Below are 25,569 nucleotides of genomic sequence, written 5' to 3'. Positions count from 1 at the left end.
GGCAATATTGTCAAGGGGGTCCCCGGGGAACCGGGGACACTCCGATGCCAAAGTCAGAAAGTTTCTCAGAGAAATATTATGCTTCGGCGCACAATAATTTAATATGCTCAATAATATGTGTGAGGATATTTCAGAATTCAAGATCTAAGATCTTTTAGTACCTTATGTAGAGGCCTATTTATAGGCTCAGGCTGTTGAAGTAGACTTGGACTGGACCTTCTCATTTGAATTGGTTTGAGAGTCCAGAGTTGAGATAAAACTCAACAGTTATCATGTAGAGATAAACCTTCAACAGATATCATGTAGAGATAATCTTGAGTAGTCATCTTGTAGAGATAAGTATGACGTCTTTATTCCAATATTATCCTAATTGGAATATAAGACTATCAATTAATTAAATAGTCCTTGCTATTTAATTAATATCTTCATGAGCCTATCATTGGCCATTGGGCCCATAATTTGGTGGGCTTATAGTGTGAATTTATTCCCAACAATATCAATACTTGAAAGTAAATATAAAGACTTGTAAACAAACATTTGTCCATGCAAGAAAGAATAATACTGAGATGAATAGAACGAAAAAAGAAAAAGAAGAAAAATATTGAGATGTCAAGGATTAAATTGTGAAATAAGTTTTGGTTTATACACAAAATTGAAATCTGAAGCATAATTCGAGGACTAAAATAACATTTTACTGTTTTCATTTATTTTGAACATAGACGCTTGTTTTTTTGTTTTGGGTTAATTACATTTTTAGTACTTAAGTTCGCAATTTTTTTTTTTTTTTTTTTTTTTTTTTTTTTTTTCACTTAGGGTTCAAATCCTATCACAAATGATACATGACTTACGGAAAAATACCAACTTAATACCTCCGTTACCAAAAACTAACGGAATGCCATGTGTCTAAAAAAAAAATAATTAAAAAACTAAACGCGAATTTTTTTTTTTTTTTTGGAAAATTTATGGGGTGGCCGAACCACCCCCTACGGTCGGCCTGAGGGTGGAGGCCACCCCCAATGACCAAAATGGGGCAGCCCAGCCACCCCATAATTTTTCAAAATTCTTTTTAATGGTTTAGGTTTTAGTTTTTAGTTTTTTTTAGTTTTTTAATTAATTTATTTTATTTATTTTATTTTATTATTATTATTATTATTTTGAGGACATGGTGCATTTCTATGTGATGACACGTGTGACGGAACCTAACAAAGGTACTAAATTGGTTTTTTTTTTGTAAGTCAGATACCATTTATGATAGGATTTGAACCACATGTGAGAACAAATAAAAATGTACAAGCCTAGGTAGGGGTGTACAAGCGGTTGTAGTTAGCGGTTATTGTTTAAAACATCTAATCACAATCGCCTAAGGTGATTATTGAATTTTAATAATCGCAACCCGCTTACGCGATTAGTGATTATTTTATAACCGACAATTATCGGTCATTCAAACTAATTACAACCGGCAGTTTTATAACTTTTTTGTTTATATGGGCTTTTGGAATTTTAAAGGTGTTTAGGGATTTTTGGAAGAACGCTTGGTTTAACAAGTGGCAGCTGGCAAGAAGTTGAAGTCCTGGTTCATGGGTCGGGCTTAAATTTGTGGTCTCAATCCAATAAACCCAGTACAGTTCGCCCAGACCAACTTCAACCCGAGCCAAGCAGCCCGTTCCCGTTCCCCGCACCGCCAGCTCCACCTCCATCGCTGCCTTCTCTCTTGTCCCTTCCGCCAATTCCTCACGGTATTTTCTTCGCTCTCATTCCCTCCCAACTACACTTTTTGCCCGATCACGATAAAGCAAACCCTACGCTCCCACTCGTATCTCCACATTGTTCAGCTTGTTTTCCGAAGCTGCTCCGATCAAATTGGAGTAATTCTTAATCTTCGGATCAGCAATTGCTTCCCGATTGGGGCCGAGCATGACTTCCAGTGAGCTCAGCCCAGGATTCTGATTGCCCCAACCATGTGGCTTTCCTTCTGGAGATCCAGGGATCGGTTCTCCTTAGACGAACTCAGGTCCGATTAATCTCTATTGTTTTCGTAATTCTATTCAAATTTGTTGAGTTTTCGGGTTTTCTGTCGCTTAATTGATAGCAGTTAGGGTAATTGCGTGCTAGACGGTGTGTTCCACCTTCGCGCGGATCAATTCTAGTGTGGTGTGAGAATTTTGAGTTTTGGACTTATGGGGTCAATTCGTATTGAATTTATTGTCACTGAAGACCAAAACCAATTTGTTGGGTTTTATATTGGGTGGTGGGATTATTAATAAGCATTTGGCTTCGTTGAAATTGTGGGGTTGTATCTGTCACCATCACACACACCATTGCTCCATTTGGCTTCGTTGAAATTGTAGGGGAGATAGAACTTTAAACTTTTAGCTTAACACTGCCTACAAGTGAAATAGCGTGAACAAGTAGCAGATGTGTATATTGTATCATATAACTTTCTTGGACATACTGGAATTTTTCAAGCTTGTTGGTGCGTGCTAAAGCAAGTGATAGACTTCGAGTTTTCAGTGGAAGCATTTTGTGTGTCGCCCTTTAGCTGAGTGACTAGAGTGATAGTCATTGAGTTCAAGACCCGCTGATTCTGTGTGCCAGTTACCATTCAAAGAGAGTGTGTTGTTGTTCATTGAAGGGCTTTCCATACCAAAGTTTAAACTTGGAACTTTTGGACCCATTCCAGGACTATACTAAAGCATTCTTTTGGTTTTAATTGCACTTTTGACTCGGTTCATTTACAGAATTTTGCTGCTACACCTTGCAAACTGTAAGCTTATGTTGAAATTTATTAGAGTGTGAGGCGAATGGGTTGACTGGATCAAGGTTGTAATGTTAACAGTAAGTGTTGTATGGTGAGAAGAATTGCTGCTCCACATTGGGTTAACGATGTTGGTAAGTCTTTAAAGGAGAGAAAAATGGGGTTTAGATAGTTTAAGGGAATGCTGCACCTGTTTTGGAATTTCTCCATAGAACAAATTTGAAATATAGAATACTGTCTTTTCCTAGATCTAAAGATGACTGGACAAAACTGTTAGTCTTGTTAAAATGCTGTCTTTTCTACTTACAAGAAATAGAAGAGTTTTTTTTTTTTTTTTTTTTTCTTTTCTTTTTCTCACTAATAGGGGGTTTCTCTTTTATATTTTCTATGTATTAGGGTTGCGCCCCTCTGTGCTTAATGAAATTAATTTACTTATATATAAAAAAAGAAATAGAATAGTTCTGTCAGTTTCACATTGCCTTGATGAATTAAAATTATGAACAGGAATGGGAACCTATCAAATGGTTTGTAACAATGTGCAAGCTGTTTGCAAGTTGTGTACAAGAGCGGCTCATGATTGAGAGGTGGATGTCTTTGCCTCATTCTTCAAGGTGTTGTATTCAATTAGAGTACGACGGGAATGTGAATACAAGCTTTGGTAGGGTCTCTCCAAAAGAGGGTTGTTCGATGTTAGATCCTTCTATTGTGTCCTGGGTTGTAATAATGGCTTTATTTTCCCTTGGAAGAGTGTTTGGCAACTAAGGTTCTTTTGAGGGCGGCTTTTTTTGCTTGGTTGACAGTCATAGGAAAGGTCCATACCATGGAGAATTTTAGGAAGCGACATGTTATTGTGGTTGATAGGTGCTGTATATGTAAAAGGAATGAGGAGTTTATGACCATCTTTTTTTCCATTGTGAGGTTGCTTGTGCCTTATGGAATGTTTTTTTGGGTTGCTTTGGGCTGTCTTTGGTTTTTCCTAGAAGAGTTATTAACTTGTGCTTGTTGGAGGATTGCCGGCAATACTCGGAGTGCTGTTGTGTGGAAGATGGTGCCTTTGTGCCTTTTTTGTGTCTATGGAGGGAAATGAATGATAAAAGTTTTGAGGACCGTGAGAGGACATTGGAGGAGCTTAAGTCTCTATTTTTCAATACTCTGTATATCTGGACAGCTGCAATTCTTGATGCTTAGTTATCATGATTTATTTGTTCTTTTTTCTCCAGCTATGTGTTTTATGTAGTGTACTTCTTGTGTACTTGGGAGCGCCTTACGCTTTTAATGATATCTCAGTTACTTATATAAAAAAAGAGTTGTGTACAAGAGCTTGCAAGCATGCCTCCACCAGGATGAAAGAGGATTTGCCAACATAAAAAAATAAAAGAAATGATTCTTTTGGTTTTATTGTCTTCTGAACTAGGGGTAACCTCTTCTGTTTAGTTTGTGTTTTCTCTAGTATACTTCATGTGGACTTGGAGGTGTCTTACGCTTTTAATGATATCTCAAATACTTATATAAAAAAAAGTTGTGTACAAGAGCTTGCAAGCATATCTCCACCATGATGAAAGAGGATTTGCCAAAATAAAAAATAAAAAAATGATTCTCTTGGTTCATTGTCTGAATGGGATTCTTGTCATGTTTGGCTAGTTGTTACTGGCATCTTTGCTAGTAGGGCTTAGCGATGAAGAATTTTTTTGTTGATACATGCATTCTCAAAAACAAATGAGAAAAAAAACAACTAATCTCTTAAAAAAAGTGGTATGTAGAAACATGATTTCTAAAAAAGCTTTGTATCAATGCTGCACTATCTTCTTCTCTACTTTTCTTGGCTTCATCTTTCTTTGTTTTTAAGATAGAGACGTCTTTATCCCTTTGCAGATTAGTGAGAATCTGCTCTATATTATCAGTTATTTGGAAATCCCAAGTTGTCCTTGAATTTTCTTGATTAGTGCAAGTAAAAATAAGTGGTAGGGTATTTTCTTAAATTAGTCCCCCCCACACAGTGTTATAAAGGAATGCTATTTATCAAAAAATTATTAAAAAATGAATGTTACACAGTTCAATTCAAATACATCTTCTAACAAGATAAACATATTCATATCTTTTAAATCAAATACCCAACAGATTAAATATAATTAGCAAGAATGATATAAACCACATTGTCCTGTGAGCGAACTATAGAATGTCAAGCATCACCTAATTTGTAAGGTAATTTGGATTTTTCGGATTATGAAAATTACTATCTAGGAAGGAAGGATATGGACTCTGAATATGGGAAAGAACATGGTCATTCTGAAACATATAATTTTAAAAAAGTAGGACATGGATATGGGGGGAAAGCACATTGTATATATGTATTTAGATTACGTATACCATTCGCATTGAAATCTGAATGTATTCAATAAATAAAGTATTAGTATCTTAGTTGACTCTTGACGTTGAAGGATTCCATAACACTTTCTTTTGCTTCTGTTCTCACTTTATTTCTCTTTGAAGTTGGGTACCTATGAAATCAAATCAGGTTTTCTACTCTCTTTGATTTTTATTTTTAAATCTGATAAAAATCTTGCCATTCAAATAATAGCTATAAAGATTTCTACATGTTTTTTTGGAATGGCCTGGTTTATAGAAATGCGTGAGACATGCTTGATATTGAACATGTCCAAACATGTGTCTAAGCTGTGCCCAATGCTTGTTGTGTCAAATGGTTTGTTCACCTTACTCACAAGGTGTGTGCTCTCTAGACGAGTGCTTGTGGTGGGTAAGAACTAAAGTAGGATATGTACTCCATATGATGTTAAAGACCTTTCGTTGATATGGAACTCACAGCAGATTTTGCTTATGGTTGAACCTTGAGATCTAAAATTCCTTGAACAAAGAATTTACGTTAGCTGTCCAAACTTGTCTTTTTCTGGAATGGAACATGCTTGCTAGTATGAGGTTGAAAAAGATGATTAAATTGAATTGATATGTGAGCCAATGCTCGTTAACAAAGGAAATATGTGTGATGTATAATGGTACACCACAGATTACAGATTTTCCCTTCAATAATATCTTCTCTTCAATTCATGTTGATGTTTATTTCTTTTCCTTGCAAGCCATTCTGATCACAGTTCTTTTACTTCATGGGTACCGGGTCATCTTAAAACTTAATTGAAAACATACGATATCTGGTAGTTTTAGTGAATGTTTTATCTTCTTTTAAACCTTCTTCAACTAATTTAAGTCTAAGTGCAGGTATTTAACTGAGCAGCTGGCAAAAGCTCAAATTGTTAATGAAGTTAACAAGGTAAACTTATATATCTATTTTGTGTGCCCTACTTTAGCTGAATGTTTTCATTGCTGTTGTTTTTGTTGATGTACCTATTGTTACATATCGTGCTCCTTCCTGAAGGATTTTGTTATTGAAGCGCTGAGGTCAATAGCGGAATTGATAACATATGGTGACCAGCATGACTCAACCTTTTTTGAGTGAGACTTCTCAATGCTTAGTGTTCCTTGATATACATGTGTTAGTGTCAGTAATTTTATGTGAGACTGGTTCTGGGCAGATTTTTCATGGAGAAGCAAGTCATGAGGGAGTTTGTACGTATACTAAAGATAAGCAGAACTGTGATCATTTCACTTCAGCTGCTGCAGACGTTGAGCATTATGATCCAGAACCTAAAAAGCGAACGTGCTATATGTAAGTTGGTTTTTAAAGAAAGAACCTAAGTTTGGAGTTACTTAGTTTCTCTAGTTAGTCATAAGTTATAACAAGTTGGATGGATTTAATGGTATAGCCTATTGGAAATTTTTGCAGACTATATGTTCAGTAATGAATACATGAACTACCTTATAACTTATTCATTTGACTTCCGGAATGAAGAGTTGTTGTCTTACTACATATCCTTCTTAAGGTTTGTTTTCAAATATTTTAGTTGTTCTGATGATAATTGACGATCTTCCTTTATCTATATTGTTAATTTGCAACCATTGTATTACTTGACATACTTCTGTTGACTGGTATTTTAATTGCATATTTTATTGTTTGTGAAGAGCAATAAGTGGGAAGCTGAACAAGGATACAATTTCTCTGCTTGTGAAGACTCAAAATGTATTGTTCTATTCTTTTGACTTGATATTCTCTTTCAAAAGTTGATAAATTTGATTTAATAGCCAGAAATTAATCTGTTCTCTGCGTGTATTGTTATTTGAATTATTCTGTTCCCTTTCATGCATCTAGGATGAAGTTGTTTCATTTCCACTGTATGCTGAGGCAATACAATTTGCTTTTCATGAGGAGAACATGGTCCGCACTGCAGTACGTGCTTTGACACTTAATGTTTATCATGGTGAGTTCGTATTATTCTGTCTGTGTTCATTTTCGTTTGTCTTTCTTTCTTTTAACCCTTTTTGCGGTTATGTTTAGCAAAAAAATTTAATGTTAATATAGTTTTTGTCATTTTTCAGTTGGAGATGATAGTGTAAATAGATATGTGACCAGTGGCATTCATACGGAATATTTTTCAAACTTGGTTACATTTTTCCGGAAGCAGTGCATCGCTCTAAAAGGATTGGTTACTGATGCTGTGAAGTAAGAATTAGAATAATTTTTCTGATTGTAACAATGAGCAGAATATGCTTTTTTTCCCCTAAAATGTATCTTTTGGTTACTGAGACAGAAACCCAGGGCACGACTCAACCTCTACAATTCTTGCCTCTGTAGATGATATTGAGGACAATCTCTACTATTTTAGTGATGTTATTTCTGCTGGGATTCCTGATGTTGGAAGGCTAATAACAGACAACATTTTGCAGCTTTTGATATTTCCGTTACTTCTTCCTTCTCTAAGGATAGAACCTGTTAGTGTATGTAACTTTTGCCCTCTCTAATTGATTCTCTTTGTCCCCTTTTTTTTTTTTTAAAAATTTCAAGAGAAAGAGGGTGAAGGGGGAGGAAGGGAAGGTGAATCTAATTATTTATTTAATATTTTAACACTCCCCCTCATGTGTGGGTTAAACTTTCCACATTGTGACAGGGAGAGTAGTAGTAGTCGAAAAAAAAAAAATTTCCCTCAACAAGTGAGGCCTAACATGTAAAATATTTAACTGAAATAGGGGTAAATTGTGGAGTCAAGACTCGAATTTAGGACCTTGAGTCTAACACCATGTTAAATCATTAATTGTCCCAAAAACTTAAGATGATAGGAATGAAGAATTTAATAATTTAATTAATATTTAACAGTTCTTTCCTTCACTTATCCTTTTATTTTAGTGACACTATTTTTGCTGGGATTTTTGATATAAAATTTTAATAATTTTTCAGCATATTCATTGTATAAATGCAATTTGTTCCTATTTAACATTTGGTGGATTGTAAATCCAGGAAATACGAGTTGGTGCTGTGACTGCTCTGTATTTAATTTGCTGCATCTTGCGCATTGTCAAAATCAAAGATTTAGCAAATACCATTGCTGCTGCTCTTTTCTTTCCGCTGGAGGCCTTCACACCAAATTCTGAAGTTAAAATCAATGGTCATATGCCTGGTCCTGGTTTTATTCATGAAAGCCAACCTCCAGGAAATGAGATTCTAACTGAGGTTGATATTGCATGCTTAAGAGTTAATGTACCAGAATTATCTAGCCCTTCACATATTCATCCAGAAGTTGTTATAACTCAAAATGATAGTACTGGTTCACATTTGGCTTTGAGGTAAGATATTCATATTAATCACTGCTAATTTTAGATTTTATTTCTCTTGCTATTATATGGTGAATTTCATGGATTTCTTGAATAGGATATTCGTTAGAGGAGTGACTCTTTAATGACACTATTCTTCACCATGATTACCTCTGAAAATTTGATAGGCAACTTTTCATGCTACAAATAATATCTTCTTGTTGCACGAACATTATGCTTGCATAACAAATATTGTGTATAGTTTTTCAATCTAGCATACGTGAAGTTTAAGCTTATGTCTTTTCTTGCATATAAATGGTTTTTGAAGTTCTTCCTTATGTTGGGCTACGCGTTAATTTGGAACTATTGGCCTAAATATAGTCACTGGGATTAGGACGATAAAAAGTTGTTTCCTCTTTTAACTTTGTTGCTGGTTTCCTTTTTTCCTTTTTCGTAATTCCTTTTCTTCTTTGTTTCCATCATGTATAGCGAGAGAGTGAGACAAAAATGTTGTGGTACTTGTTATTGTCACAAGTCTTGTACAGTTATGTTGTTAATCAGGAAGGTAGGGTACAACTAGATGAGGTGTCCATGTTAGGGATTTGCTTAAATGGTCAAAGAGACGTTTTGAGGATCTTGAGAGGTCTTTGGAGGAGCTTAAGTTTTTTTTTTTTTTTTCTTCTTCCTATTCATTTGGACAGCTGCTTATTTAGCTCCGTTAGTGATTAACTTTCCCAATTTTCTTGTTCTTTTTTCTTCTTCTTTTTAGGCGTTCTCTTCTATACACCCTGTGTACTAGGGTTGCGCCCCTCTGCGCTTTTTGGTATATACAACATTACTTATCAAAAAAAGAAAAAAAAAGAAAAAAAAAAGGGATTTGCTTAAATGGTGGGCTGTTTAAGTAAACCTAAGAACGGTGCCATTAGTTCAACACGGTGCTTGTTTTCAGCACCTGCAGCCTCAGCTGAGGTGCTTGACCTGGCACCTTAGTAAAGTGGCCTTATCTGAATTGTTGTAAATAACCCTTTCCTTGCCCGAGTGCCTAGGCAAGCACTCGGCTTACCTTTGACTACATTGATTCTTCTTTACATTACTCTATTTTTATTTTTTTTATTTGTTTTATTTTATTTTTTACAAGTAATTGAGATATCAATAAAAGCATAAGACGCTTCATGTACACATGAAGTATACAAGAAAAGCCAAAAAGAACAAAAAAATATGATAACTAATTACGAAAGGAGAAACATAAGCAGCTGTCCAAAAATGCAAAGTGTTGAAAAATAAAGACTTAATCTCTCCAAATTCCTCTCGTAGTCCTCAAAACTTCTATTGTTCCTTTCCCTTTATAGACACTACAAAAGGCATGAATGCACTATCTTCCACACATCAGTACTCTGAGTGCTGCCGATAGTCTATCAACAAGCATACAAATTGACAACTCATCTAGGCATAACACAAGACAATCCAAATCGATTGAAGAAAACATTTTAAATGGCACAAGCAACCTCACAATGAAAAAGAAGATAGTCCACAGACTCCCCATTCTTTTTGCACATACAACACTTATCAACCACAATTACGCTCCACTTTTGGAGATTGTCCATGGTAAGGATCTTTCTTAGGGCCGCCGATTAGACAAAAAAGGCCACTCTTAATAGAACCTTAGTACTCCAAACACTCTTCCAAGGGAAACATAAGCCATTTTGACAACCCATAACCCCATAGAAGTATTTAACTCCAAACAACCCTCTATTGGAAGGGACCCACCACAACTTATCTTTTCCTTCCCGTCTCATTCTTACTAAATACAACATTCTAAAGAATGAGGCAAAGGCATTTACTTCCCAATCTTGAGCTGCTCTAGCAAAGCTAACGTTCTATTGAATGAAACATCCAGAAAATGCCACGTGAGCCGCAATAGGAGCATCTTTTGCGCAAGCAATACTAAATGAAACTGGAAATACATCCTTAAGGGCCATATTTCCACATCAAAGATCGTGCCGGAATCTAACCTTAGAGCCATCTCTTACCTCAAATCTAGTGTGACTACAAGACTTTCCCCAAGACCTCTTAATATTCTTCCATAAACCTACCCTATACGTTCCAACAGGGTCACTAGAACACCACCCTTCCCATGAACTTCCTTATTTAGAGTCCACCACCGCTTTACACCAAGCTTCTCTCTTAAGCCCATAGTAGCAAAGCCATTTACCTAGGAGAGCATGATTAAACCTCATCAAGTTTCTAATCCCCAACCTTCCCTCAGAGATCGGTGTGCAAACTTTAGGCTAACTCACCAAGTGATATATTAACTCTTCACCTAGCCCACACCATAAGAAATCACGTTGGAGCTTCTCAATACGGTTTGCAACAATCATAGGGAGAGGAAAGAGGGACATGAGGTACCTAGGTAAGTTGGATAGGGTGCTCTTGATAAGGGTAATCCTACTACCCTTAGACAAATACAACCTTTTCCATCTAGCCAACTGATGTTTGATCTTCTCAATAACACTGACCCATATATGTTTGGCTTGGCCTTATAGGATGCCCCTAACGGAAGGCCAAGATTCTTCAAGGGCAGGGATGCAACCTCTACATCACTCTAATCACTTTGAGATCATTTTCAACTGGCAAATACTTAATACCCTAATCACTTATAGCTATATTGTTGGATATTTGAACCAGTTCCAAGATCCATACTTTTTTCTTTGATAGGTAATCAAGCAAATCTTATAAAAAAGCTCTTAGTTGGTGCTTATTTAGAAAGACCCTGCATCAAATATCCTCTCTAGATCACTTACTCAACTGAAAGTCCACCTTTGAAGTGACCTTTCTCTTCAAATTTTCTTGGTCCTAAATCCGTCCATGGCGTCACTGTCTTATAAGAAGACTTACCTCAAACTTTGTTTTTACTTTAAAGGCCCAGCACACTTTGTTCTCCCCTACTACATTAACTTGCAACCAATAAAGGGTTATAAAATCAGCCTAGACTATTTACTTTGTGATGTGTTTGGAAAGTGCTGTTTCTCAAGGAAGCTTGACTTCTCTTCCCTCTTATACCAGAAGATAACTTTTGCTGAAGTTCTACAAAATAATACATTGTCAATAAGTCACTGTTTGTGCAATCTCTATACTTGCAGGTTTATTGCCACTAATATACTTGTTAATAATGATGCCCTGTTATTTGTGATGGAAGGAGATGCTATTTGGTACAAGGACCCTTGGCATTGCAAGAGGGAAATGCTCTGCTAGCATTTGAAAATTAAGAGGCCAAGTTAAGTGAAAAAAATGATAGATGGCGAACTCCACCCATGATCAGCTGAATTGCTTGATGATGGTTATGTGGATGATAGTGTTGCTGTTGCTGTCATTTTGTCATTGATATTTGTTAAACATGCCAGGAAGAAGCTCAGAAGGGGGGGTGGGTGGGTGGCTAGTTCTTTGTTCTTCCTGGTAAATATCTTAAAGAATTTTCCTAAGTTAGCATTTGTTTGGACCATACGCTAGAATTATACCACTGGTTGGTATCCTGAAAATTCAATAGTGGATAGACTGGTTCCTCCCAACTTAGCAAAGACATAATATCTAGACTCTCTCTCTAATTTTTCCCCGTATGAATGAGGTAGAGCAAGAGAGTAATGGATGTAAACTACCGAGTCTATCACAGACCTTTAAACATCGTATGAGTGTACTAGCATGGGTAAATTAAAAAACATGATTAAAGTTCTGTTCTTGCTTATTCTATAAGAAGATTGTGAATTAGAAACAAAAGGTGAAAACAGGATTTTGGAAGCTTAGAAGATGCCTTCTAACACGCTTGTGGGTTATTTATCCATGGAAATAACTAAACCAGATATCTGCTTTTATAAAAAAAAAAAAAAAAAGGATAGTTTCTACCAGCTTGTGTTTCTCAAGTTGGTTGATAATAAAATTTGTTTTTGTTGTGTGCCATATTAAGAACAGTTGATCTTCCATGGTTTTGGATTTTCCTTCTGGGAAGGAGGCATGAGCCTGTGAAAGGTCAAACATAGAGTTTCTAATTTTTACTTAATTCGTTTTACTTCTTTGGCTGTGGTCCTAATTTAGTGTTTTTGGTTGATCCTCCATTGCATCTTATTTCGAGTCTACTAATTAAAAGGTAGAAAGAGAACAAGAAATAAGTCAAACATAGAGTTCACTTGCTGTTTTTTTGGTCACATGGTTACCTGTGCTTTCTATCTTTTAAACCTAAGGGGTTGCTTGAATGGTAAGTCACTTGGCCCTGGTGCCTCATGAAGTATTAGGTATAAGCTTCGATCCCCTTGAGTTCAAACAATTCACTGGACCAATGCCCGCGGGCAAAAGCCTGAGCTTTACCTAGCTCGTGTGGAGGGTGTGCTTTACATGGTGTCCGGAGATTTAGTCAGGGTATCTTTAAGTAAAATTTTTAATTAATTTGTCACTTTAACTAAAAAAAAAAAAGCGCATCTTTAAGTAAAATTTTAACAACTTTGTCACTTTAAGTTGGACAATAGTTGATGATGAAAGCTTTCTTGTGAACTGCCCAAGAAAAGTAGATTGTTAAGGCATCTTGAAATTAGTGATATGAAATATGACTGGTCTTCCAGTGATAGGATGCTGTGCCCTGTTATTGCCAAAATAGAACTTTATAGATACGGTTTTAATAAAGTTTATTATGTATTTTCTGGTGGCCATAATGGGGAAAGTGGTAATTATGGTTGCTAACAGAATCATATTGGAATTATTTAACAATTTTTTGAAAGAAAAAATGTGGAGATGCCATGGTCATTTTGTACAAGAATTTGGCTTGGCTGAGATTGAGGGTTCTGTAGGAGATTCTTTTTAACTTTTAATTTTTTATCACATAGCTGTATATATGTTGATCTGAGATGGGGAACAATGGCTTCTCTTAGCTTTGCCTTAACCTTCCTACCTCTTTCGTGCACCTTTTTCAGTCATGACCAGAATTACATTCTTTAGTCTACAAGCTTTCTTTGTTTCTATTCTGGTATATTACAGAGCCCATTATCTCACTCCATGCTGTCTTGTATACTTTTCATTATGATACCTGTGATATGTGTAGGGAGGCTTTGCTTTCTTACCTTACAAGTGGGGACGATATACTGGTATTGGGTTCCTTGGGAGTGCAGGCTACCTTGTTGCAAACAAAAGGTTATCTTACTGAAATGCTGCTTTCTTCACCATTGCTTCTTTTGCCGTTTACTTATTGAGTATTACTTCTGTAGAACTGGATGAGTCAGTGCTAGATGGTCTTGGAATTCTTCCTCAACGCAGACAGCATAAGAAACTCTTACTGGTACGTAACTTTTATTAAAAAAAATGTGTTACGGGTATGTTGTGAAATTTAATAATCAATAATTTTTGGAATGTGTTCTAATGCTTTAACAAGATTGGTTGGTTCCATTTTCTTTGTGAATGAACTGATGTTATTTTGGCGACCATATGCTGGCAAACTGTACGGTTGCCCGGTTTTGTTACTCATTTTTTGCATGATTAAGGACCCACAAATGCCATACTCTTTGTTTGTAATATCAAAGTATTCTCATGGACGTTCATATGATGAGGTGTTCTATAAATAAGTTTATGAGGATACGTTGGAGAGGGAGAAGTGTGATGGCTTTTCTACTTGAAGAAAGAGATAACAAAAGAGGCATGGGGGTAAGGGAGTGTAATAAAAGGGTCTGGATGGGGAATTTCCACCAACCCCCTCTCCTTCCCTATTTCCACTCTACAAACAATCGAAAATCTTAATCCTTCCTTCTTTTCCATCCTCCCGTCTTCTTCTTTGTGAAATGCTCACTAATGATGAGGGCCGGTTGATTTTGGGCAAAGATAACCCAACACAAAAACAAGCCACACCCAAAATCACTTTTTACTCATGTAAAATCCTGTAAAACGTGCCATCAAACCTGCATTGATTCAGGCCTCATGATTTTATTTTATTTTTTATTAGTAATGCAAATTCATTAAAAGCACAGAGGATTCAGGCCTCATGAATTGTTCCCAAATGAATAATGTCCCCTTTTACGATGGGGGAATGAATTGCAAAATATCCCCACAGCCTAGTATATTACATGTCTTATTTGTTTATCAACTTCAGGTGGCATTATTGGCATGATTACCATTGAACCAGTAGAATGGGGAGTGAGTGACTCCATTGATGCAGGATTGCCTAGTCAGTCCCTGCAATCAGGGCAGATGAACAGATGCTGCTCCTTGTCATTCAGACAGCATCACAACTATTCCTTGGCTCTAATTCTGTAGCTAACCTCTACAACCATTGACTCAAAAAGGGCTCGATTAAACTAAATCATATTTTTCACCCCTAACCCCGTTGAAATTTTCGTAGGAGATATATTCGATCAATTCACCAGATGTAACTTAAAACCTGTATATACTGAGAGTGGCATGGAATAGTGTGGAGAATAGCTGTTTAGTGGGTAGTCGTTCAGTTCTAGCTGTGTGGAGAATACCACATGGAAAGAGTGGAATGCAAGATGTTTTGAAGATCATGGATTTTTGTTCTTTTTTTAGTCTTTAGTGGGAACTATCTTTGTATACATCCTATGTACTAGGGTTGCACCCCTCTGTGCTTACAATGAAATGAATTACTTATTAAAAAAAAACTGATTGCAAGTTCATATTAACTCCGGGAATATTTCTAAACTTCCTACTTTTTTCATTTTTTGCAATCTAACTTTTTCCAGAGGATTGCTACGTGCTTGCCTGTATCAGTTCCATTTGCACTTTCACTTAGAAGTTTGTATGCTGCTGTCCAAAAGTTTGGGTTGTGCATGGCTCAATGATGCTGTAAATTTGTACTTATTGATTTCCACTTATGTGTTTGTTCTTGTTCTTGTAGTAAAGTTTCTTCCATTTTTTTAAATTTTATTTCTCCTTTTAGTGCATTATTGGTCATCTATTGCTTAGTCATAATAATAACTAGGCATCGACTCTGAGATGATGATAATATTAATTTCACCTGTCCTATTATCAACTGAATATTCTGCTTTTCTTCATTCTAAGCTTTAGAAAGAGATTGTGTCGTGTTGATTTCTTGGTTAATTGAAATAGCATACTTTCTTTGTCATATTTCTGCAGCAAGCTTTGGTTGGTGAGGGCTTAGATGAAGAACAACTCTTTTCTTCGGAGGATAGCACAATGAGAGATGGTATTGGTAGTGAGCTTGATGGTTATCTGCAAAAGCTTAAGGTAATAATGCAATTTCCCTCACACTCTCTCTTCCTCTCCAACCACCCTTCAAAGTCCTTTTCCACAATGGGGAATGTTAATCTATTGGTAACATAGTTAAACTCTAAGAATAGAAGTAAAGTACCTTTTAAAGTAGCTGTATAAAGTCATACATGAAGTTATGTCATTAAGGAACCGCAAATTTCTTGCCCATATGGCTGAGTTTGAATTTAACACATCTTCAAGAAAAGCGCAAAAGAAAATATTTTATGCTCTTACTTTTTCCTCAGGTGGATAATTTGAGAAGCTTTATCTACTTTCTTTCTCAGTCCACTGCCCGCATCTTTTGCCACTTGACAGAGTGCTATATTTTCACAAAAGGAATGAGAACTTCCTATCTTGCTAGCTTGTGAGAGGAATAATTCAAGGGAGAGCTATGCCTGCTAAAGTCTACATGAATTATAACATTTAATCTGTTTTGTTTTTGTTTTGCTAATTGTTAGATTGATAATTGTGGGGCTCTATGTGTAATAGTGATTGATTAGTTAATGGCTTCAGATTGGGCAAAACTTCTTGATAATTATAAGACTTCATAATTACAGATTTTTGAATCTCATTGTTTCATTGTGTTCTGTTCTTGTCGGGAAAATTTTAGCTTGTCTCAAGTGTCCTTGTTGCTTACCTTTTTCTTGGCTTGACAAGTTGGTTAAATTTTTTCGTTTCTTCTATATCTAATAGGAGCAGTATGGAGTGTCGTCCTCTTCTTCAGAAGTGGGTGCAAGCTCTCGTGTACATAGATTTCAGGTACTTTTATGTGTCTAGCACTGACTTTGTTCATCTTGTTTTTAATTTCTTTTTTGTTAAAAATCAATATAACCTAAGAGTTCTCTTTTTTCTTTTTCTTTTTTTTGGGTCTATTGTTATTCAAGCTATAAATTATAGGTGAGATATTTTACTTTCTGATTGCTGTTGTGTGAAGTGCCCAATGAAGTTGTTGCTCGAGCTAATAAAATTCACATCTTCCCTTACATGCTTGTGGATAACCATGGTTTTCAATTTTTTTTTATGAGTGTCTTGTCATGGGAAGTGAAGCGAAAATCCTCTGGTGCCTTCTTCTTTTTTTGCTTCATGAACCCCCATAAAGGGTGCACGCAATGAGAGTTCTATGCTTGAGGCTTGTATTAGTGCCTTGACACATTTATTTTAGCTGAGTTGTGTCCTTAGCAGGACCTACTCAATAAGAATGAGAATGAGTAATGAAATTAATTAAAAAAAAGAGATGCCTTGAGAAAGGGTAGATTTCACCCAAAAGAGGAAAAAGCCCCGAGTTTTTTTTTTTTTTTTTTTGATAAGTAATGTATATATAGTCAAAGCGCAAAAGGGCGCAACCAAAGTATACAAGAAGTATATAAGAGAATCTGAAAGAAGTACATAAAGCTAAAAACTCCGAAAACTGTCTAAAGACATACCTTAAAAAGAAGTACATTTTAAGTGCATAAATAAAGGGGTGAAATAGAGTAATGCTATTTAGTAGATTCCTCTACAACTACCATACAACTGGATGACGCAGCAGTAAAAATTAGCCCTTAGACCAACACTTGTAAAAAAAAAAAAGGGCTGATTTTTATTGACACGTCATCTCAGTTATATGACAGTCATACACGAGTCTACTAAATAGAATTACTCGAGTGAAATGTATCATTTAGATAAGTGATTGAAAGAAAAAGGTGAGGAGAATGAGCTGCACAAGGAATCCTTTAGTCTTGTCCATAAAAGACCCAAATGCTCCGACAACATTTTCCGTTGACGTCTGAACTATTATTGATGTTGGCGGGGAGGGAGTCAATGTTGGAGTTTTGGCAAGCTTGGTATTTGTTCGGATGAGATCGAAAGGAACAACCGGAATGTTTGGGTCTTTCTCAGACAAGACTGAAGGAATATTTGATGCCGGTGGGGAAGGAGTTCGGACAGGAGAATGGGTTGTTGTTACAAAGGGGAGTTCATCGGGTTTTGCATCTGACGGTGGTCCAGGAGATATCAATGAAGGGAAAGGTTTGGGGGTGAATGGGTCCTTGGAAGTGGGGATGCTTTAGGAGAGTTTTTCAGTTTAGAGGGTCGATTCTCACTTGGGTGATTAATATTTGCATCAGGTTGTAGATGGTGGACAAAAGAGAAAAAGGCCCATTTTGAAATTATGTTATGGGAATCCTCTGGTGTTGTTGGAAAATGGGGTGAGGGAAGGAGGTTTTGATGGTTGGAATTTATAGGGGATGAGGGTAAACTGTGTCTGTGTGAATGGAGAGATGGGTTTGAGGTTGATAAAGGTTTGTTCTGTTGTGGGGATGTGTCTGGTCCATCTTTGGCCATGGTGACTTTGTACAAATGAGGAGAGTAAGTGAAGTGAGCTTCTGAATATTCATCCACTTGCTGTAGTCGAGGAATAAGGAGGGCCTTATTTAGTGTCTTCAAAGTGGGTGGTTGAGAGAGTAAAATTTTGTCATGTAGTTGGGCAGTCATGTGAAGGTTTTGAGGATCAATTGTTAGCTTTGTTCATTGTGATTGAAGCTAGTTGACATCAAAATGGTGTGAGTGGTCTAGATTTGAGTGTGAAGTCGGCTAATAGAGGAAACTGTGAATTGAAGAGATTGGTGTGTTCAGTGTATTATGATATTAAGGGAGGTCGTGACAAGGAAGATTTATGATGTCTTCCGTGTGTAGTAAATTGAACATACAACCTCCTTAGGTTGTCAAAATGCTACCTTCATTGCTCTCATTATGAAGAAATTCGGGGCTATTGATTTTAAGGGCATCCAGCCTTTGGTCTTGTGATTGAAGTTTATAAGATTATTGTCGAAGTCTTTGCCAATTGGTTGAGAAGGGTTGTGGAGAAGATTATTTTGAAGCCCCATAATGCTTTTGTTCAAGGTAAATCCTTGATTTTGTTCTCATTGAAAATGAATATGTGGATAGTAGAATTAGGTCTGGTGAGCCAGGGGTGCTTTACAAACTGGATATTGAGAAGGCTTATGATCATGTCAATTGGAATTTCTTACTTGTTGAGGAGGTGTGATTTTGTGGAGAAATGGCGTTCTTGGATAGCGCCTTGTATTTCTTCGATGTGCTTTTCTGTTCTGGTGAATGGCAATCCATCTGGTTTCTGTTGTTGCTCCCATAGTTTGAGACATGGAGATCCTTTGTCATCTTTTCTTTTTGTTATTGTTATGGAGGTCTTAAGTAGAATGCTTTCTGCAACTTTTAATGGGGGATTTTTCTCATGCTTTTCTGTGGGGTTTAGGCACTCTGATGTGGTTAACATTTTACATCTATTGTTTACAAATGATACTTTGGTTTTTTTATGAGGCTAAGCCTAACCACCTTCGCTATTTGTGTGCTTTATTTTTATGTTTCGAAGTTGTCTTAGGTTTGAAGATTAATCTAGCTAAGTCAGGATTGGTTCTTGTGGGTAATGTTGATAATGTGGATGGGTTGGCTATCATTTTGGGCTGTGGGGTTTCTTCTTTACCTTTGAAGTATCTTGATCTTCCGTTGGGGGCTATAAGGCCAAGTCTATTTGGGAAGGTGTTATTAAAATGATAAGAGCGTCGATTGGCTAGTTAGAAAATGGTGTACTTGTCTAAGGGTGGTAGGGTTACCCTTATAATAAAGAGAACACTTTACAATTTGCCTACGTATTCATTTCCCTCTTCCCTCTCCCTACGGGTGTTGTAAACTGCATAGAGAAGCTTCATCAAAATTTTTTATAGGGTGGGTTAGGTGAAATTTCATTTGGTAAGCTAGTCCAAGGTTTGTTTTCCAATCTTTGAGGGAGGGTTGGGGGTTCGGAACTTGCTGAAGTTTAATTGTGTTAAATTATCACTTGTTCTACAAGCTTAAGCTGATAGGAAGAGGTAAATTTAACCATTTAGTCAACACTTTACACTCCCCCCTCAAGTGTGGGCTTAAACTCCCTTTTAATAGGTGAGGCCCAAAACGTGAAATATTTAATTGAAATAGGAGGTAAATGAAGAAGTCATGGTTCGAACTTAGGACCTCTGGCTTTGATACTATGTTAAATTATCACTTGTCCCACAAGCTTAAGCTCATCGGAAGAGGTAAATTTAATTATTTAACCGACACTTTAACAAATTGTACTCTTTTAGAAAAATGGCTATTGTGCATGAGAGAGAGGCTTAGTAGAGAGTTATGGTGGACTCTAAATTTGGCAGTTCGTGTGGTGGATGGTGTGAGCCTCTTGGGTTGTGGGGAGTGGGTTTATGGAAGAATATTATGAGGGTTTAGGGGATGTTTTCAAGTCATACTAGATTTGAGGTGAGAGATGGCTCCAAGGTTAGATTTTGGCATGATCTGCCGTATGAAGGCAAGGCCCTTAGGAGGCCTTTCCAGAGTTATATGGTATTGCTTGTGCAAAGAATACTTCCGTAGCGGCTTACTTGGAGCTTTCTGGTGGCTCCAATAAGTGGAACATAAGCTTTGTTAGAGCGGTTCATGATTGGGAGGTAGATGTCTTTGTCCCGATCTTCAATTTGTTGTTTTCCATTAGGATGGATGGGTATTGAAAATTTTATTTAGTAAGTGGATTAGATCACTACTTTATGCCACTCCGAACTGGGGGCGGGTAAGGAGGGAGGCTTTAAGTTGCGGAGCTTGGGTATGAGGATGGAGAAACCAACCCACTCTGCCCCATTGCTACCCCTAGCTCTCACCTTGACCAGGGTGCACATATAGGCCACCATACAGAGTGCTATTGAAGTTTATTTTGTCTAAAGAAGCTCCTATGATATGGATGGTGGGTTTGCTTGCTTCTGATATTTACTTAGTTTCTAGAAATGGTTTAGATGCATTTTTGTCCAAGTTAAGAGATTTTGAATTTTTGTCAGTTCAAACTTGAATTATATTTTTCCTAAAGGAATATCTATTTTAGGTGCTCGATGCGCTGGTCAACCTATTTTGCTGTTCAACTATATCTGCAGAGGCATTGTGGGATGGTGGTTGGCTTTTGCGGCAGTTGCTCCCTTATAGTGAGGCTGAATTTAACAGCCATCATCTTAAATTGCTGAAAGTAAGTTAAAACTCCTGATGATACCATTGGGTTTTTCGGAATCTCAAGGCATCTTCTTCTCTTCTTTCTTTTTTATTTTTTATTTTTTATTTTATTAATAGAACTCAGTAGTTTTTGACAGAGTGACATCATCAATTGATAGCTAGCAACTTAAGTAACTCAGCAAATGATGTAGGTTTGCAGATGTAAGACATAGTGTCTTTACCTGTTAGATATATGGATCCTCAAGTAGGTTTTATTTGGTATATTGTTATTTGAAATTTGATTATTTAAATGAAGAGCACCTAAAGTAATATTTTGAGATACTACATTCCAAACTAATTTTTGTTTCATGTAATTTATTTGGATACCATTAATGGTATAGAACAATAGGTATTATTTTGGGTGCTGTTCATGTGATATACATTTCATATCAACCTTTGTAAAATGCTCTGCATTGCTAATTTTGCGATGCAATGGATGAGGTTATGTTGAGTGCCAAGAGTTGTCAGTTCTTTTGGCAGAGGGTAGAATTGCAAATATGATTAAATGACTTTGTAGTACAGTACTTCTGGCCTTCGTGCATGTTGTTCCTAAAGTTAGACAACCAATCAGCTGAGGAATTTTCTATTGTGTGTGTGCTGATGGTGGTACACCAGCAGCTGCTCTCTGTACACTGGATTCAGGTCGGAGGCACAGTGGATGTATCTGGTTAAGATTACCTTAGACTCTGCCTCAGTAAGTTGAAGGGATCACTGCTGCCAAGTGAGCTTAAGCCCACAAAAAATGGCCCAAAGATCAGTCTGATTTTTTTTGTTATATCAGAGAACCCAGAATTTACAGTTTGAACTGAAAATATGGCATTTCAAAATTAATAAGTCATTACATCAAGAAAGTACCAAGTTGACCAGGACATTAAGATCACAGACTCCCTTGAGAATGGGATAGAGGGTGTGGTCATAGGTTAAAAATTAGGGTTAATAACTTTTTTGGTACCTGCGTTTTGAGGTTTTTTAATTTTCCCCCATAAGTTTTAAAACATGACAAAACTAGTACCTCAGATTTTGAAAAAGACCGAATCACCACCTTCAGTTTGAAAAATTCTCCGGCCACCCCCAGTTTGACATTAGGGGTGGCTAAGCCACCTCCAAGGCCGGTCTGGGGGTGGTTCAGGTGGTGATTCAGTATTTTCCAAAATCTGAGGTATTAGTTTTGTCATGTTTTAAAACCTAGGGAGAAAATTAAAAAACCTCAAAACCTAGGTACCAAAAAAGTTATTAACGCTAAAAATTATTGGGTGCATGTCTAACTTCACAATAAAAGAGAGACAGAATACACGACTATGGGCAAGTGCATATTTTATGCTTATTTAACTGTAAGAAACTTATGAAAAACACTAACCATAAAACTAATGATAGCTAAATAAAACTTGTATGCTAATACGTAATTCAACCCACAACTTCACCCCTTCTCAAGAAACAGAGATAAAAGGTCAATATGGAGATCTATTTCTTTCTACTGGGAAACATAGTTGATCCCTGATTTTTTTAACTAAAGACAAAACATTAGAAAAGAAATTATAAAAGAGCCACTTCTGCTACATGGTCCAAAACTTACGGGAGAAAACAATTCACTATAATGTCCAGTTTCATTAAGTTGAAATCTCAATGGAACATATTTGTTACCTTTCTAAGTTATAAGATTTACAGGGAATAAGTGTAAGATTCCAACAAATATAAACTGGTCTATTGCAAGTTCAGTTACTCCCAAAATATGTATTAAATGAACATTCATTATCACATCCAAAATTTGTTCTAAATGAGAGCATAGAATATAGAGAAGGCATTCTGACATTGGTCCTTGTTTCAAAGAAATGGAGAGTTGTAGAGGGCTGTTCTAGGACAAGTTACATCCAACATGTAAGTGTCTGCTAGGGATTTTTGCTTTAGCTTTTGTTATATTTTCTTTTTTATTTATTTATTTCCTTCTTTAGGACTATTAGAAAGTTTCTTTATTTTCAAGGTTTAGTAATTTTCGTTATTTTAATACTAGGGTGTTCATTTTGTTTCTTTTGCTTTGTTTATTTCTCTTTTAGGGCGTTCTAGTAACTTTTGGATTTCTGTCTAGGGTTTAGAATTTGCAGCCTATATATAATGGCTTGTATTGAACCTTATTTCACCTTGAGTCATTATCAAACTTATTATTGAGTTTTCAATAAATGAGAATTTCTTTGTTTTTCTTCCTTGTGGTGTTCAATGATTCAAGAGAAAAATGATCAATTGTCTTTCTATCGCTTCCATTTTGTCAAATATAATGAAAAAAAAATCTAATTCTAGGACTGGAAAATAATAAAATGACACAAGAAAATGGTGGCTTTGCCTTCTCATTACATCTGTGGACCATCGTTTTACATTCCATCTTCAACAAATAATTTATTACTTTTCTTGTTTTTCTTACACAGGATTCATACAAGAACTGTACTTATCCTCTTCAAGAAGAAATTAGAGGAGTCTGGTCTGATCTACTCATAACAGTCCTTTGTGATGAGTGGAAGAAATGCAAAAGAGGTATTTACTGTAAGTTTGATGTTCTGACTGTTGAGTTGGTATGTTAAATGTTTTGATGATGTGTTTGCGCAATGAAATTTTCTACTTGTAGCAATTGAGGCTTCGTCTCCTCGGAAAGAGCCCAAGTCAATTCTCTTGCCACCACAGAAGTACTGCTCTGACAGTAAGAATGAGAACTGTTCATAAATTGGTTGATTTTTAATTAATGCTTTCTGAAAAGTTTCTTGTTTCTTCATTGAATTTTTCCACTGCCTTTTTGAATTGATGTAACTGTTGTACTTCAGATGCTATTGCAGCTGAATCATCGTTTACTGATGGTGAAAGAATGTGCGAATCGGTGAAGGTTTGTGTTTGTACTTTTTAATATCCATCTCTTCTAGTCAAGCTTCTGAAATTTCAGTTAGAGTTAGTTAAACATTATTTCTCACTGGATTTCTGTCTCCATCATCGACGTTTAAATCTTGAGGAAAACTAGAGTTTTAATAAATTTATACAAATTATGCATTTGGCTTTGTTAACACTTTATGAAGATTCGTAATTCATTGTTTCTGTTGCTAATTTCTTTCAAATTTAGGTATTTGTACTTCTACATCAACTTCAATTATTCTCCCTTGGTAGAGCTTTGCCCGACCAACCTCCTATTTGTCCACCAGCCAGTTCTCCTGAAAGCTCTCGTGCCAAAACTGCTTGTTTAGATGCTTCAGGACCGAAGCCTGGCATTGAATTAAGGCTTGGTCAGTTTTCTATCATGAACTCATTAATACCCTGTTAAATGATACGGGATATGTAGGGACAGTTAGGATTACTAGGATGGCACACATCAAGATTTATTGGGCTTCCTGAATTTAGTAAAATGGTGGGGTTTTACAAAAATGATATGGTATCAATAAAATGATAGTTCGCTCAGATTTGTTTTTGTGTGGTTTATACACTGCTATTTGATGTTTATGAGCCTAGATTTAGACTGTATTACTTCATTCATCAAAGGAAATTTTGGAGATTTTCATGCTTAATTGTGATTATATTTTTCTGAATGATTTTGTTTCGTAAATGATTCCATCAATTGATGTGCAAAGGGTGAGGCTCCACAGTGATGCCACTCAATAGATTCTCTACCAATGCTAAAGACTGATGTTTTCATTTTATGTATACCTTTGTGTTCAACTTACAGAATATCGTTTTTATCTCAGCGGATCTTTTTAGTTATACTATTTTATCTAAGAGTTACACACACTTTGTGGTTCATCTTCTGGTCTCTGCCATTTGCAGTTGATGCTGTGCCTTGTAGAATTGCATTTGAAAGGGGTAAAGAACGTCATTTTTCCTTTCTAGCATTGTCCATGGGAGCATCAGGCTGGCTTGTGCTTGCTGAGGAATCACCCCTGAAGCAGCATTTTGGAGTCGTTCGTGTTTCTGCACCATTGGCTGGTTCCAATGTAAGTATAACTTCAATGTCTCCTTGCATTTTTATTTTTATTTTTGGTGGCCGGGCTTCCATGCTGCCTTTTCATTTTGAATTTATGCTTGTTCATTTAAACTTTATGGCACAGATGTTTTATGTGTGTAAAACTTTCACAGTTCCAATTAGTTCACAGGCAAGATAAGATGGATTTGAATATTGACAGTTTGTTGATACATCCATAATGTTGAGCTTTATGAAGATGATGTGATCATGTGAATGCTTAATCGTTTTCTGCCTTCAGCCCAGAATTGATGATAAGCATTCGAGATGGTTACACTTGCGGATCAGACCATCCACTTTACCGTTTCTGGATCCCGTTAAATCTAGTGCCTATGGAAAAGTGAAGACAAAAGCTTTGGTTGATGGGAGATGGACCCTAGCATTCAGGGACGAGGAATCTTGCAAGAATGCTTTGTCTATGATTCTTGAGGAGGCTAAGCTACAAAGTAATGAGGTGGAGAGAAGACTGAAACCTCTATTTGACCTTGAAAAAGCTGTTGAGTCTTCAGACTCTTCTGTACTGCTTTCTGAGGCTTCCTCCTCTTCATATATAACACCATCCAATTCGTTTTGAAGTTTGCTTTACTCATGGGGTGGCAATATATTATGTCCAGTCACCCTTGTACATATATTCGGTAGCCTTAGATATACCCAGAAGTGTAGATTAGCACCTGAAATTTAGTCCCCATTCTTTGTATACAAGCATTTTTTCTTGCCCTGGTTTGTATGTTTATCAGGCTTTTCCTCTCATTCTTTTGGCAGCTCTAACCCTAGGCCTTTCTTCTTTATTCCATTATTTGTAAGCTATGTAAAAATATTGTATATTTGAGGCAATCGCATAATGCAAGGCTTTGTGCAT

General features: G+C 36.4%; 1 protein-coding gene across 2 annotated transcripts; it reads left to right on the top strand.

Annotated features, from left to right (window-relative positions):
* Nucleotides 1-1,635: 1,635 nt before the first annotated feature.
* LOC132189395 (CLEC16A-like protein) lies at nt 1,636-25,569 on the top strand. Of its 2 annotated transcripts, XM_059604128.2 has the most exons (21): nt 1,636-2,011; nt 5,987-6,038; nt 6,144-6,220; nt 6,301-6,434; nt 6,552-6,648; nt 6,788-6,845; nt 6,975-7,083; nt 7,202-7,325; nt 7,414-7,600; nt 8,118-8,443; nt 13,494-13,582; nt 13,657-13,727; nt 15,533-15,643; nt 16,361-16,426; nt 20,565-20,702; nt 23,143-23,248; nt 23,340-23,411; nt 23,533-23,591; nt 23,823-23,982; nt 24,518-24,684; nt 24,952-25,569. In XM_059604128.2, the coding sequence occupies exons 1-21, from the start codon at nt 1,959-1,961 to the stop codon at nt 25,282-25,284; spliced, it is 2,589 nt and encodes an 862-aa protein (XP_059460111.2). In that variant the 5' UTR covers nt 1,636-1,958; the 3' UTR covers nt 25,285-25,569. The 2 variants fall into 2 exon arrangements, with proteins under 2 accessions (XP_059460111.2, XP_059460112.2); XM_059604129.2 differs by lacking the exon at nt 1,636-2,011 and having other exon boundaries at nt 6,007-6,038; nt 6,160-6,220.

The sequence above is a fragment of the Corylus avellana genome, chromosome 9, assembly GCF_965113065.1.
Source record: "Corylus avellana chromosome 9, dhCorAvel1.hap1.2, whole genome shotgun sequence".
Classification (NCBI taxonomy): Eukaryota; Viridiplantae; Streptophyta; class Magnoliopsida; order Fagales; family Betulaceae; genus Corylus; species Corylus avellana.
This window is presented reverse-complemented; position numbering and strand designations above follow the sequence as displayed.